The 15,828-nt window shown below is 46.7% G+C and overlaps 1 protein-coding gene across 1 annotated transcript; it reads left to right on the top strand.

Moving 5' to 3' along the window:
* The first annotated feature begins 2,219 nt into the window (after window positions 1-2,219).
* On the top strand, window positions 2,220-14,799 carry FBXL16 (F-box and leucine rich repeat protein 16). The gene is given in 10 exon segments (XM_033167538.1): window positions 2,220-2,244; window positions 2,247-2,285; window positions 2,288-2,595; window positions 2,598-2,775; window positions 2,778-2,905; window positions 6,163-6,419; window positions 6,421-6,669; window positions 10,576-10,660; window positions 12,028-12,091; window positions 13,512-14,799. Coding segments are annotated over 10 exon segments (1,482 nt in total). The 3' UTR covers window positions 13,661-14,799.
* Window positions 14,800-15,828: the final 1,029 nt, after the last annotated feature.

Below are 15,828 nucleotides of genomic sequence, written 5' to 3'. Positions count from 1 at the left end.
TCTGCACATGCTCTGGTCCAGCATGCACTGTGTTGCACACTGTGTTGAAGTCAGGCCCTGTGAATTATCTGTGCTGTGACCTGCTAAGCACAAGCCAATCTCCAGACCTATCTTCCCATCCGCCCATTTCTTGGCTCAGGAAATCCCTGCTGCAGGCCTGTATTAGGAGTCCTGCCAGGCAAACTTCCCTGTAAGCAAACCAGAAAAGCTACTCAAGCATGTGTGAATTCTGAATTTAGGTTCAGTGGATAACACATATGCAAAATGAAGTGTGATCTTAAAAGTGTGGGATTTAAAAAAAAAAAGTAAAATATTTGTATCCTCCTGCTCTAGCAATATTGTGTCCAGCATATAAATAAAGGCAGTTAATCATGAGGGTTTTTAAAATAAAATAAAAATGGCGATGATGCTTATGGCCAGAGGTAACTGGTAAGAAAAAAGGATGAAGCCTCTTTGGTAGGCTTCCTCAAACTCAGCTCTCCAGATGTTTTTGGCCTACAACTCCCATGATCCCTAGCTAGCAGGACCAGTGGTCAGGGATGATGGGAATTGAGGTCTCAAAACTCTGGAGGTCTGAGTTTGAGGCCTGCTCTTTGAAACAAGGCACTTTCAATCCAGTGGCAGCTGGTGCCCCTTGAGACTGGTAGGGTGGAAGACAGGAGCCCAACAGTAGGTGGAGCCAGAGCCCATGTCAGGCAGAGCCAACTCAGTCTAGTTTTGACTCCATCCTCCACCCAGATTCAGTTCGTGGCATTTCTGGTAGGGACCTCTGCCTGAAAACCTGGAGAGTTGCTGCCAGTCTAGAGTCTAGACAATACTGAGCTAGATAGACCAGTAGTCTGATCTGTGTAAGCCAACTTCCTATGCTTCCTAATCAATTCTCTCCTAGAAGACCAATATTAAACATGTGGGCTTCCCTTGCACCACCACCGCCCACTCTTGCAAGCCCCAGGATTAAGTTGCTATCAAAGCTGCCACCTTTGGTTGCTGTGGTTACTGCCGGAAAGTTTCATTCACATGACAGTAGCAGCAAGACCAACTCAGCAACAAGACTTCGCTAAAGGAAAATTGGCTCAATTTCCAACCTTCTGCTTAGTTTACTGAGAGAGCGGCAGACTCAGGACTAGCACTCGGTGAGGGGAGGGATCTCTGGGTGTCAGAGGGAGCTCTGTTGATGGAATGCTGCTTCGTGTAAAACATTCCCCAAGGATGGGGATAAGGAGAAATTCACTGAAAGGTATTGTACTGAAAGGGGAATGTATCAAACTTTCAATTTCCATATCACTGTGAGAACCAACATATGGTCATCCTTCAAAATTCACACACACCTGAATTTTATGGTGCAGTTTGCCAAGCAATCAAAGTTTACAAAGATGCATATATTATAGGGGGAAGTACACATAAAAATTAATATTTCGTGAAAATAACATACTTACATGCATTATATTAGGAAAAGTTGCTTTGCAAAAATGTACATTTCGTCAAAACTGTATGCAAAGACGGGAGAAATTCACACCCAAATGCTGATGAAGTAAGCAAAGCAATACCCATTGCCAGTCACAGCCATGCCCCCTCAAAGCTGTACCTGCTTCTAAGATTATGCAACCTTCTAAGAATTGTACAATAATACTATTATACAATTTAATTAGGGATGCATTGCAACAGTTAGTGCTTATCTCCATGTGTTGCCTTTCAGCCAGATTTACTATTTTCTGTAGACATACATGGGCAAATGGTTTGGAGTGTTCCAATATCTTCTTTTGAAGTGACTTAAGTTGTGTTTTCCTTGAAGTTCCATTATATGTGACAGAACTTGAACACCATTCTCTTTTAAACTAAAGCTCCCCTTCCGTTTTGTGTGTTCCTAAATGCTTAGCTTTCTTCCTATGGTGGCTGACTCACCTCCTTTCACTCTGACTCCAATCAGCACAAAGCGTGAGAAGATTTCTTCTCATTGGCTAAAAGCTCCCCTTCAATGCTGATTGGGTGGCCCTAGGATGCTGGAAACAGGGATGCTGCTGGTACCCTACTGCATAAATTGTAATGGGACTTCAACCTACTGTGATCGTAGGCCACTACACTTCTGCCCATTACCATCTAAAAGGGGGGGCAATTCCTCCTGCAAGATGATTCAATGAAAAGCTGGATGTTCCCTGGTGCACCATGGGTCCAATTTCCTAATAGCCTTCCTCGTTGTTTTTCCAGAGTGACTTTGGAAGATGTCGAACCAGAGTAACGGTGATACGAACCTCCATGTTTACCCCGGAATGGACTTGTGAAGATTCCCCCCAGGCCAATGGACTCGGCTCTGCCAGCATCACCAAAGGGACCCCAGCGATGAAAAACCGCTTGTGCCAGCCTTCATCTGTGCCTGCTCTCATTGGTCCAGCCTTAGCAAATCACAGCGACCTGCCCATCCCCGGCCTGGCGCCGCCCTTGTCCTTGGCGGCTCTGGCTGGGGTGCCATCTCCTTCTGGAGCTGCCATGGTGGGACTGAACTCCAGCGAGCCTTCCCCGACAAACGGGGAGGTCACTTCCCCCAATGAGCGGCAGCTGGCTGTGGACGAGAAGATCCTCAACCGCTTGTTTGCGTACTTTTTCCCGCCTGCGAGAAGTGTGTCCTAGCCCAGGTCTGCAAGGCATGGAGGAGGGTCTTGTACCAGCCCCAAGTTCTGGGTGGGCCTAACGCCGTGCTACACACCAAAGAGCTTTACAACGTCCTGCCCAATGGAGACAAGGAGTTTGTCAACCTCCAGGGTTTTGCTATCAGGGGTTTTGAGGGTTTTGCCTGGTTGGCGTCTCTGACCTGGACATTTGTGAGTTCATCGATAACTATCCTCTGTCCAAGAAAGGGGTGAAATCCATGAGCCTTAAGAGATCGACCATCACAGACGCAGGCCTTGAGGTAGGTCTCCTGCACAGAGGGGGATGCTCAGGCCCAGGAGCCACAGGCAGTCCTCTGGGTAGCCACACCCCCTTCTAGCCACACCTTCATTCCCCTGTCACACCCCCTCTCCCCAGGCCACACCCCTTACCAGTCAGACTTTATCCTATGAGTATTTTTGCCTGGGACCCAGGTGGCGCTGTGGGTTAAACCACAGAGTCTAGGGCTTGCTGATCAGAAGGTCGGCGGTTCGAATCCCTGCCACGGGGTGAGCTCCCGTTGCTCGGTCCCAGCTCCTGCCCACCTAGCAGTTCGAAAGCACATCAAAGTGCAAGTAGATAAATAGGGACCGCTCCAGCGGGAAGGTAAACGGCGTTTCCGTGCGCTGCTCTGGTTCGCCAGAAGCGGCTTTGTCATGCTGGCCACATGACCCGGAAGCTGTCTGCGGACAAACGCCGGCTCCCTTGGCCTATAAAGCGAGATGAGCGCCGCAACCCCAGAGTCGGACACGACTGGACCTGATGGTCAGGGGTCCCTTTACCTTTACCTTTATTTTTGCCTGGCTGCAATGTGTCCCTGAACTCCAGTCATGCCTTTCGCTTGCCTGGATAGAGGATAGAGAGGGGTATGTGGGTGTTACTTAGAAAGTAATTTTTACATGTGTTTCTCTATCCAGCTTTGCCTCTCTTCCTGACCCCAACACTCAGCATGTGGCCCACAGAATGTTGCCCAGGAGAGAATGTGGCCCTCGGAGCGCAGTATGTCCCCTGCCCCTGGTCCCCTGCCTTCATGCTGAGAGAGCCTTTCCCATACCCTCCATCATTTTCTAAGGACAAGGGGGACATTCCAGGATCAAATGAGAAACTGGGACAACTTCTGTAAATCTGGGACTGTCCCTGGAAAATAGGGACACTTGGAGGGTCTGCTTTCCTCTGTTGCAGGACTGGGGAAAGTGTGGCATTCCATATGTTGCTGGTCTGCAACACGTATGAGCATTGGCTGTCTGTTCACTATCACTTGATTTAGGCCCCATCTGCATTATGCATTTTAAGCAGCATCATACCACTTTAAACTGTCATGGCTTCCCCCAGGAGTTGTAGTTTGTTCAGGGTACTGGGAGCTGTTCGGAGATTCCGATTCCTCATGCAGAGCTACAATTCCCAGAGTGCTATATTAATCAATACATCTTCCGTGGGGAAGTCTAACGCTGCTTTATAATGCATAGTACAGATGTGACCTTATTTGTTTGCTTGTTTACACCCCGTCTTTAAGGACAAACCATTATTCCAATGTGACTCAGCCACAACCATATTGTACGCATGATATGAACATCACAAAAACCACCCAACATATGCAAATGGTGGAAACACAGATCCAGTGCAAAATCAATCCCCAAACACCATATGATGATGGTTGCTGTTATTTTAATAAAGGGGAGGGTCTAAAGACAAGCAGAGCAGAGGTGGCCTACAGGAGCCGAGCAGCCTGGGCAAAAGAGAGCCCTGATCCGCAGAAAGAACTGAGCAGGCTGATTGGGTGAGAGGTAAGGGTGAATGGATGGATCAGCAGTCTATTTGGTATTGCACCTCTGTAAGCCCTTCTGCCCCATTTAGCTTTGATTACTTACTGAAAAATAAAAAACCATGTAGAGAAAATCATATCTAAATGCATACAGTATTTTCTCATGAAATGTATGCTTAAAAATATATTTTGTCCCAATATATGCCTGCCTGCCTTCCTTCCTTCCTTCCTTCCTTCCTTCCTTCCTTCCTTCCTTCCTTCCTTTTAGCACAGTTTTGTTTATTTAAACAATTACATATACTTCACTAACAGACAAGCATAAATAAATGCAGAAAAACAATGCAATTGAATGAAAATAAAAATTTGCACACACAAAGTATAAATTCAGTTGATTTTATTCACATTCCTGGGGGAGGGGGGATATTCTTGCTGTTGCAGGGTAGTAACTTTTTTTAAAAAAATGTTTATTTTATTCATAAATAACAGGAAAGCTGAAATGTTCCAGACAGTAGCATAATTTACAGGAGGCATTTGAACATTGTTATCATTATATACTGTATATATATGCCACTTAGTTGAAACTGAATCTTTTTGTGATTGTTCTCTAGAATACCTTAATTTTTGAATTAATTTTTCAGCAACTGCTATGGACCAGATTTGACTACACTATAAATCCTTATTGAACTCCTCCTGATATTTCCATTTTCTTGCGATAACCATCCTGGCAGCTAACAATACATACAGAATCAATTCTTAGAGAAAGATACAGAATCAATTCTTTATCCAAATCATCTTCATTTGGCCCATCTCATATCCCCAGTAATTCTAATGGAGGGATTGGTATCAAATTTTGTTTTGTTATTAAATTAATTCCTAGGAGCATCGCCTCCCAAAAAGCTGCCTCTAGGTGTATGCATTTCTAAACCTATCTTACCCTAAAATATGCAAATTAAATAATTGTTGGCTTGCTGGCAATTTAAATAACTGTTGGGATCTGAGGAGTGTCTTGCAAAATTCAGAGAAGTGCAAAATCTGGAGAATAATTTCATTCCAATCCATGGATAAGGCCGAAATGTGCAGATCAAGTCTACTCCCAATGGAATTCAAGGAAATTCATTTTCTTGAACATCCGTAGAGTGTGATTCTCTTCTTTTCTCTCTCTCTTTGAGAGAGCATGAGGTGGGTGAAAATTGCAATACTATTGTACAGTTGCATCAGAGAAAGCACCTTTGAATTCAGTGGGACTTACTTCCAAGTACACATACTTTGTGGGTAATTTGCAGTACACACCTACATGTGTCTGCTTGAGAGTAAGCCACACTTGGTTCAAAAGAGAAGGGGGGTGGGGAACCTTTGGCCCTCCCAATGTTGCTGAGCCAGTGTGGCATAGTAGTTGAGTGTCAGACCTGAGAGACAAAGGTTCCAATCTTCACTCAGCCATTACTTTGGGCCGCTCACCTCCTCCCACTCTGATTGGCTCCAATCAGCACAAAGTGTCAGAAAGACCTCTTCTCACTGGTTAAAAAGCTCCCCTTCCTACTGATTGGATGGCTCTAGGACGCTGGAGACAGAGACCCTGCTGGAGAAATATTAACAAGTCTTTAACCCTAGGTGATTTCAGACTACTACACCTCTGTCCCCACCCACAAGCCTGATGCCCGCTGATCCCTGGCTTAGACAATTTCTAATGTCCTTTCCAGCTTTGCCACTCTATGATCCCCTCCCCCAAAATGAAATCTGTGTGTTCCCTTTCTCAGGTCATGCTGGAACAGATGCAAGGGGTGTTGCGGCTGGAACTGTCCGGGTGTAATGATTTCACCGAAGCTGGCCTCTGGTCGAGCCTGAATGCCCGCATCACTTCCCTGAGCGTCAGCGACTGCATCAACGTGGCTGACGATGCCATTGCTGCCATCTCCCAGCTGCTGCCCAACTTGACCGAGCTGAATCTCCAAGCCTATCATGTGACGGACACAGCCCTAGCCTACTTCACTGCCAAGCAGGGTTACACAACCCACCCTCCGCCTGAACTCCTGCTGGGAGATCACAAACCACGGGGTGGTCAACATGGTGCACAGCCTCCCTAACCTGAGTGTCCTCAGCCTCTCTGGCTGCTCTAAGGTGACGGACGATGGTGTGGAGCTGGTGGCAGAGAACCTCCGCAAACTCCGAAGCTTGGACCTGTCATGGTGTCCTCGGATCACAGACATGGCCTTGGAGTACATTGCCTGTGACCTGCACAAGCTGGAGGAGCTGGTGCTTGATAGGTAGGTAGAGAACTGAGCCCTCTTGAAGTTTCACGGAGGATGGGATGGAGGATTGAAGCGTGATATACTGAGAAATGGCTACGCAGCAGTGGAGAAACATCTTGGCAGGCCTCGGCTGAGCTCAGAAACCAGGCCATGTAGATCAGTGGCAGAGCACCTGCTTGGCATGCAGAAGGTCTTAGGTTTGATACTCAGCACCTCCAGGTAGGAATGTTTCCCCTGCCTGAAAAGCCTGGAGATCTGCTGCTGGTTAGTGTAGACAATACTGAGCTCAATTGCTTCCTGCATCCCTAGGGCTTGGTTCTAGCATAGGCACACCACAGTCTAAAGGGCTAGAAGCTAATGGTGCGGTTTAAAATGGGCTGGACCTCAGTTTCAAGAGGGGCAAAACAAGGAGAGACCTCTGTGCAGCAGTTTCTCCCATTGTAACTCAAGGCTCAGGGGAAGAAGCTGATTGCAGCAGAGACACTTGCTGATAGGGCAGAATCAGAACAAGCAAGGTGGGGACTAGGGTTGGCCTATAGCTCAGTGGTAGAGCACCTGCTTAGATTCAATTCCCAACATCTCCAGGTAGGGCTGGGAATGCCCTCTTGCCTGAAACCCTAGCGAGCCACTGCCAGTGATTGTAGACAAGTACTGAGCTAGATAGGGACCCAGGTGGCGCTGTGGTCTAAACCACAGAGTCTAGGGCTTGGCAATCAGAAGGTTGGCAGTTTGAATCCCTGCGATGGGGTGAGCTCCCATTGCTTGGTCCCAGCTCCTGCCCACCTAGCAGTTCTAAAGTACGCCAAAGTGCAAGTAGATAAATAGGTACCGCTCTGGCGGGAAGGTAAACAGCGTTTCTGTGCGCTGCTCTGGTTCGCCAGAAGCGGCTTTGTCATGCTGGCCACATGACCCGGAAGCTGTCTGCGGACAAACGCCGGCTCCCTTGGCCTATAGAGCGAGATGAGCGCCACAACCCCAGAGTCGGACACTACTGAACCTAATGGTCAGGGGTCCCTTTACCTTTACCTTTACTGAGCTAGATGGACCAGTGTCCTGATCGATACAATGATACTATCTGCCTGCAACGCAGCTTGGTCCCCATGACACCAAGGGGTTTCCAGGGAACTGCAGTGCCTCAAGGGGCAGTGTTCTAGCCCTGATCTCCAAACACCTACGGCTCATTTCCACTTGCTGCTGTAGATGACCCTGCTGGTGCCATTTCTTTATATGAGATTATGTTTCTAGCCCACCTTTCCTCCAAGAAGCTCGAGGTGGACTATATACTTCTCATTTTATCCTCATAACCACCCTGTGAGGTAGGTCTGAGAGATGCTGACTTGCCTAAGGTCCACCAATGAGCTTCAAAGCTAATTTGAACCCTGTTCTCCTGGATCCTAGCCTGGCATCCTAACCACTACACCAAGCTGGCTCTCTCCATCAGTGTCTGGCTCCCGTTATGCCAAGGCACTAATTGTCTCAGCTGCCTCCCCACCCATAACTTCAGGTACCAGTTGCACGTGTAGCTTCTGATCTCTTGGCATCCAGAAAGGCCCTCCCCTCAGCCTAGGGACTGCACAGTCAATGAAGCTTCTCTAGTTCAATGCCCCTTGTGAGTTATCCTAGCACATGCAGAGAATCTGTGGGTCTCTCCAGACTGCAGCGTGTGTATTCCGCAACATGTGCTTGACACAATCATAGGGTGTTTGTGGTAAGTTTATTCTGCTTGCTTAGCTGTTCTGCGGTGCTTCTCCAATGCTACCACATTACAGAGGTGCAACAAAAGTTGAGACAATACCTCCCCACCCACCCCAGAACATTGTGGCATCTCCAGATAGGAAACAACCCTGTCTGGAATCCTGGAGAGTCTCTGCCAGTTAGTATAGACAGCACTGAGCTAGATGGACCAATCGTCTGACCTGGAGTAAGGCAGATTCCAATGATCCTATGAACATAAGAAGAAATGCTGGATGAGACCAGTGGTCCAAGTCCAACACCTGTTCCCCCAGTGGCCTACCAGATGCCTGTGGGAATTTATGAGCAGGACAAGAGTACCCTCCTCTCCTGGGGCTTCCGAAAACTGGTATTCAGGAGCACAATGCCTCTGACTATGGAAGCAGAGCAAAGCCAACAAGGAAGTTGCAGGATATGTGCTACCTGGAAATGAAGCAGTATGGATGCCCCAAAGGTTCTACAGGTGCAGAGAGCCAGTTTGGTGTAGTGGTTAAGAGCGGCAGACTCGTAATCTGGGGAACCGGGTTCGTGTCTGCACTCCTCCACATGCAGCTGCTGGGTGACCTTGGGCTAGTCACACTTCTCTGAAGTCTCTCAGCCCCACTCACCTCACAGAGTGTTTGTTGTGGGGGAGGAAGGGAAAGGAGAATGTTAGCCGCTTTGAGACTCCTTCGGGTAGTGAAAAGCGGGATATCAAATCCAAACTCTTCTTCTTCTTCTTCTTGAATGTGGGATCACGTGTGACCATCCCACAAACATCATGAGCACAAATCATCATGAATGCGCAATGAGGACACCTGGAAGAGACCTGTTTTGGGGTGGTGGGTGCTCCTTAATCATGCCAGTGTCCACATGGCATCGTTGGCATCAAAATGCCAACTTGTATCCCCTCGCCACCAAGTTAATCTGGATTTACCTTTTTAGAAGAAAATCTGATTTTAAAAGCCTTTTGCCAATAACCCATGTGCAATATCTCCAAGACCTGTTTCCAAATTTAAGCCCTCGTCTGGAAACTGTTCTGGATGTGGAGATGCCTTCTAAGTAGTCAGCTCAAAATGCACTTGTGCCTCTCCAGAATGGAGCTCTTATGAAGAGAACTGGGCGACACAGTTCTGAAAGCTTCAAAGTGCACAGCACTGATTGGCTGTCCACTCTGATGTCACCGAGAAACACCCCCCTGCCCCATCTCCCGGGTTCCTTCCTTCCAGTACAAAATGCATAGCAATGCATACATGCATTTAATGCATAGTCTAGTTTGGTCCTCTGATAACTGCTGCTATTTAGTTTATTGGTGTTTCGTTAAAAATGTGATGTCAGTTTGTTTTAAAATGCACATTGCCCAGGTTTTCATGACAACACATTTGGAAAGGCTGGAGTGTAGCCAAATAAGTTTTACTCACAGTACACTCATTGCAATTAATGGACATAACTCTGAGTAGAACTAACATTTGATACAACCTGATGGTTTTAGAAACTGTACCATCAAAAGGTCCCCTGCTCCCCCCCATGTGTGCTGCTCCAGCTTTAAAAATTGTATCTAGTATTACTAATATTGAAAAATATGGTGCATACAATATTTCATACAGTACTTAGTACATATAGGTATTATATTCATCAACAGCATCATCATACATCATATAAATAAAATCTTTTGAATTATATCACACTGGCAGCCTCATATTTGGCTTTGCCAGGGAATTCTAAGGGGGGGAAATATCAGTTCAGTTTTGAAATCAGTTGTTAAGATCAGTACAGTTTTGAAAGGTGTGGCCCGCCATCTTGATTCCAAATGGCTTCCAACTGTATCCAAACACAGACAAAACCTGCTCCTTGATTGAAGGATCCATCCTGCAAAATTGGGTTAGGATATTTAAGAGCTGTCCAGAAGCGGAGCAAACAGAGAAACAACTCTTCAAAAGATAGATATGGATTATATTGAATTATTTATTTATTTTATTTTATTTTATTTTATCTGTATTATGGTACATTTTCTAATATTCCAGCTCTCAAAATATGGAATCCATACATTACTCATCTCAGCATAAAAAGGCATTTAAAAACATAAATTAGACTGCTACTTTATATTAATAATAAAAAGGGACTGGGCAGTTGAGAAGTTCCCCCTTTCCCCTTGCTCCTATTGCTCATGCTTTCCTCCTCACAGCTGCAATTTTCCCAACTCTCCTGCAGGTGTGTGCGGATCACAGATACCGGACTCAGTTACTTGTCCACCATGTCATCTCTTAGGAACTTATACCTCCGTTGGTGCTGCCAGGTAGGTAATAGATAGGGCTGGCCCTACTAATAGAGTAAGGCAAGTGCCTCCGGCAAAATGTTGAGGAGCAGCAGGAGCAGCTCTCCCCCTGACATGACTTTCTTTGTTAGGCTTGAAGTACAATTCAATAGCAGCTCTAGCCAGCTTCTGTGTGTGGAAAGTAGGGTGGGATGCCACCTTGTCTTCAAGGGGCAAAATCTCTTGGGCAGTCCCCAAGAATCCTCTGGTAATGGGGAAAGAGCAGCCTGGTTCTTTCAATCTGTTGGCAGAGGCTATAAAGAGGTTGGGGAGGTGGGAAAGATTCTGGGGGTCTCCGTTTAAGCAATCCCTGCTTCCTGCTCTCTCCCCCAACAGTTGGTATGTGGTGGCAGCTGCCAGGTCAGTTGGCAAATGACAATATTCTGGAGCTTCAGGTGGTCCTGTAGCCTCACCTTTAGGGAGGTGAGTCCTCCATTTGAAGGACTGACAACGGTGATGGCTGATGCCCATTGAGACTAGTAGAGTCGAAGGCAAGGAGACCAAAAGTAGGTCTAGTCAGAGCCAATGACAGGCACAGCCAACTAATTCTAGTTTTGTCTCCATCCTTTTCCCTGCTGAGTTCTACAAGGGCAACCACCGAGACTTAAGGAGGAGGAAGCTGACAGGTAGTGCCACATCTTGGATGGGCTGTAGGTTTGAAGGCAGACAGGTGGGGGCTGGCTGAGGGCAGACTGAGGCTGGTGGGACAGTGCCCTATTTTCCCAAATGGACTGGCCTCCACTGCTCCAATATTTCGTTGATGAAAATACGGACAGACATAGAGTTGGTCATCTGGTCCAATTTCTTGCTCAGTGTAAGATCTACAATACAGGATACAAGTGCAGTATCCTTGAGTAGGCCTCTGCTGCTAGATCTCAAGTCAAAGAGAGCCCCCTGCCTCCTGAAGCAGAGTGTTCCACTGCTGAACAGCTCTGGCCATCAGGAAGTTTCTCCTAATGTTGTCATCTGCAGTAACAGAGAACCGGTCTGCTCCATCTTCTACCTAACAGCCATACAGACCTTTCAAGGCCACCAGGTATAGACCAGGTTTTAGGGAACCTTCAAGTCTCCAGTTGTTACTGAACCACAACTCCCATAATCCCCAGCATGCATGGCCAGTGTCCAGGGCTGATAGGAGCTGTAGTTCAGCAACATTTGAAGGGCCAATGGTTGCCCCAGACTTCTCTAGAAAGGTCATTTCACAGTTGGCACCTGTGCCAATAGAATACCCCCATATTAGCAAGGCTTCAGGTCTTAAAAACGAGCATAGTTAACAAACTTAACCCACTTGCTTCTCAAGTAATAGCAATTCAGGCTCACAAATCCTCCCTCCTTGTCTCCTGTTTCAGGTTCAAGATTTTGGCCTGAAGCATCTTCTGGGAATGAGAAGTTTACGCCTCTTGTCTGTTGCTGGTGAGAACCCAACTAAGGGGAACTTTTCTGATGCTTTGGGGCATAAGTCATGAATCCATTTGAACCCACCACTTTGCTGAGAAACTCATTCATACAAACACTGTCACCACATTCTTTTGTGTGGGGTGGGGCAGGGCAAAAGGAAAATAAGGGAAACTTTGGCTAGGGATTACATACTACCTCCCCCTATCCCCAGAGAGCTGAAAGTGGTGAAAGGGAATTGATAATACTCATTTCTTTGGTCATATCACTTCAGAGGCGGGAAACGCTTTTCTGCCTAAGGCCTCCAGATGTTTTGAGACTACAATTCCCAGCATCCCTGACCACTGGTCCTGCTAGCTAGGGATCATGGGAGTTGTAGGCCAAAAACATCTGGAGGGACAATAATGTGCACAAAAATGCATACAACTAAGGTAAAATGTCTATTAAAACACTTATATTTGTGAAAATAATATTATAAAAACACATTGTGTTCAAGGAAATGGCATACAAAAATGTGTAACTGGCCAAATTGCATAAAATGTGTATATTAGGATAAATTTGCACTAAAATACTGATGCAGTTTCATGCTAACTTTTTTTTAAAGAATCATGAACTAGTGTGGAAATGTGGAGAACTGAACTTGAGGCTAGAGTAATGAGAAACCGAGAGAAACCAAAACTAACGAATTTGCGAGTCCCTAGAATAGCTTCGATGCGGGTGGCGCTGTGGGGATGCAGGTGGCGCTGTGGGTTAAACCACAGAGCTTAGGGCTTGCTGATCAGAAGGTCGGTGGTTTGAATCACCGCGATGGGGTGAGCTCCCGTTGCTCGGTCCCAGCTCCTGCCCACCTAGCAGTTCGAAAGCATGTCAAAAGTGCAAGTAGATAAATAGGTACCCCTCCGGCGGGAAGGTAAACAGCATTTTCGTGTGCTGCTCTGGTTCGCCAGAAGCGGCTTAGTCATGCTGGCCACATGACCTGGAAGCTGTACGCCGGCTCCCTTGGCCAGTAACGTGAGATGAGCGCCGCAACCCCAGAGTCGGACACAACTGGACCTAATGGTCAGTGGTCCCTTTACCTTTACCTTTAGAATAGCTACAGCTGAATTCAGTGGGGTTGACTTCTGAGTAGACAGAGGCCACATTAACACCATACATGTAAAGCACTATAACACTACTTTGAACGGGCATGGCTTCCCCCAAAGAATTCTGGGAGCTGCTGAGCGTTGTTAGGAGGCCCCTGTTCCCCTCCCAGAACTACAGTTCCCAGAGTGGTTTAACAATTAATCCCACTTTGCAGGGGGCTGTTAAAAGTGGTATCAGTGTGCTTTAAATGTGATGTGTGAATGTGACCATTGTTAGCCTTGCTTGCTGTAAGTTGTGGTCATCTGAATGAGTTGTTTCTTGTTCATGGGGTGCTCTCTGATTTTGGTCTTTCCAGGTTGTCCTCTCCTGACCACAACTGGGCTCTCGGGCCTTGTCCAGCTTCAAGACTTAGAAGAACTCGAGTTGACAAATTGTCCAGGGGCCACTCCAGAGCTTTTCAAATATTTTTCCCAACACTTGCCCCGTTGCATGGTGATCGAGTAAGCCGCTCCCTGGAAGAATCTGACCATCATCTGGAGCCAGGTCCTCCAATCCCAACCCAGCACTGACCAACCAATCAGAGTCATGGTTTTATTTATTCATTTAATATATCTATCTATATATATATTTTTCTTTTCCGAGAGATGCTGTGACTTATAAACCACACATGCACACCATGTATACTGAGAGAGAGAGAGATCAACGCAACGTGTGGCAAATCGTAAGCCAAGAGATCGTGCGTATGAATGACCAACGCACTTTGCATGTGCGTCCACGTCCCATGAAGCCGTGGCAGTGGCAACTTGGAAGAAATCCCTCCTCAAGTTTGTAAAATCCCCATGCCTCCATCACCTCCCGTCTTCCTTGTAGTGATCTGTCCTGAAATCTTAATTTTTGAAGAAAAAAAAGATGCTTAAAAAAAAACAAAAAACAAAAACAAAAAAAAAACAAAATGAAAAACAAACAAAGTGGTATATGGAAAGAAACAAGAAACCGCTGTGGCAGATTGGCAAGTTGGTGGCAAGAGCTGCCGCCGCTCAGTGCTGGATCAAAAGTGGTTTCCGGCCAAGTGCTGGTGGGTAGAGGTTCGCCTGTGTGTCCCCCGCCCGGTCTTGGGTGGGTTGTAATGCAAGAATAAGGGGAGAGAGACCCCTTGATGGCCTTCCCAGGTATGGATTCTGGATGGCCGAGCCTTCGGTTGAAACAGTCGGCGTTGTTCGAGGTAGAGGTGGAAACCTGAAGAAAAGAGATAGAGGCAGGTCGGTTAAGGATGAATAATGGAGCGATTGCGGATGCGTGTTGGGTTCCACCTCTGGATTCCAAGAATGGGACGCTGCAATGAAGTGTTCATAGGAGGAGACAAGGGAGGGAAGAAAATTATAGAATAAGCAAACCGATCAACGCTGTGAAAGAAAGCCTTGGCGCTTGTCCCCGTGACTCTTGGGAGACCGGGGTGGATGGGTGCTCCCACAGGCAAAAGCTGGTGCATTGACTTTAAGTCATCTTCACATGAAGAGAGCAAACCCAGGAGCAAATGTTTCCCAGCAAATGGATTTAACAAACAGTCATCAGAACAATCCTGGCTGACCCTAAGGTCATGCCATGCTTGGCAGAAAGCCATCTGCCTCCCTCTGAGGTTTTTTTTTAAAAAATTATTATTCTTATTATTTTGCTAATGATGAAGGGTTTTTCTCCTTCTTCTTCTCTTCTTCCTCTTTTCGGAACAAACCCGCAGCTTTTGCATGCTCGCTTGCTTCCGTCTTGTGGTAAGGTAGACTCTGGATTTTGCTTCGTCTTGGGCAGGGCTGTGGGCGGCAGCCTTGACCCTGGGCTCGGCTTGTCTGTTCCAGTGTAAAGCTGGCGTGGCTTTGTATTTCCATCCACGTTCCATTTACTGATGCACAGGGATTTTTCAGCTGTGTCTTCTGCTTCCGCCCAGAGGAGATGGAAGCATCTCCTTCCCTAAACCTCCCACAAACCACCCCCTTACACACCAGTTCCTTCCTTTCCTTATGCAACCCTGCCAACCGAAGTGGGCAGTGCGGAGTAGGGGTGAGGGAGAGATTTGATTCAGCTTGTGTTCGAATACGAATCTACCTAATCCACACTTTCTGTAATGATACGCAAACCAAAACACGACCCTCCTTCGCACTTCTCTGAATTTTGCAATGCAATTCCGCAGCCAAGTAAATGTGCAAATTAAATATGCATATACTGGGGTGAAGAGTGCATAACAATGCATTTGTTTGTGAAAATAACGTAGGAAAATTCATTAGAGCAAGGGAAACTGCTTTGCAAAAAAAAAATGTGTATATTAGGAGGAATTCACACTAAAGAAAATACTGCTGAGTTTTCATGGTGGCTTTTTAAAGGAAGAGACGCCAACTGGTGTGGAAATGTGGAGAACTCAATTTAAGACTGGGAAACTGAGAAACCAAAATGGATAGGTTTACCCATCCCTACTCCAGAGTCTATTGCCCTGCCCTCTCCTGGCTCAAGGATCGGGCTGGCCATTGCTTGATAATCCTTGACTTCTTTTTAAACATTGCTTGGTAGCTTTTTGAAGTAATTTTCGGGGCTCTGTTGGCCCTTGGGTGCTGGAGGGCAACCTCAATAACTCAGGCACTCCACTCCCAACCAGCCACCTACCCCTGCTGCAAGCTACCATGGAG

This window comes from Lacerta agilis, chromosome 13 (genome assembly GCF_009819535.1).
Source record: "Lacerta agilis isolate rLacAgi1 chromosome 13, rLacAgi1.pri, whole genome shotgun sequence".
NCBI classification, from domain to species: Eukaryota; Metazoa; Chordata; class Lepidosauria; order Squamata; family Lacertidae; genus Lacerta; species Lacerta agilis.
Note: the sequence above shows the minus strand (reverse complement) of the source record. Positions and strands in the feature narration are given on the sequence as shown.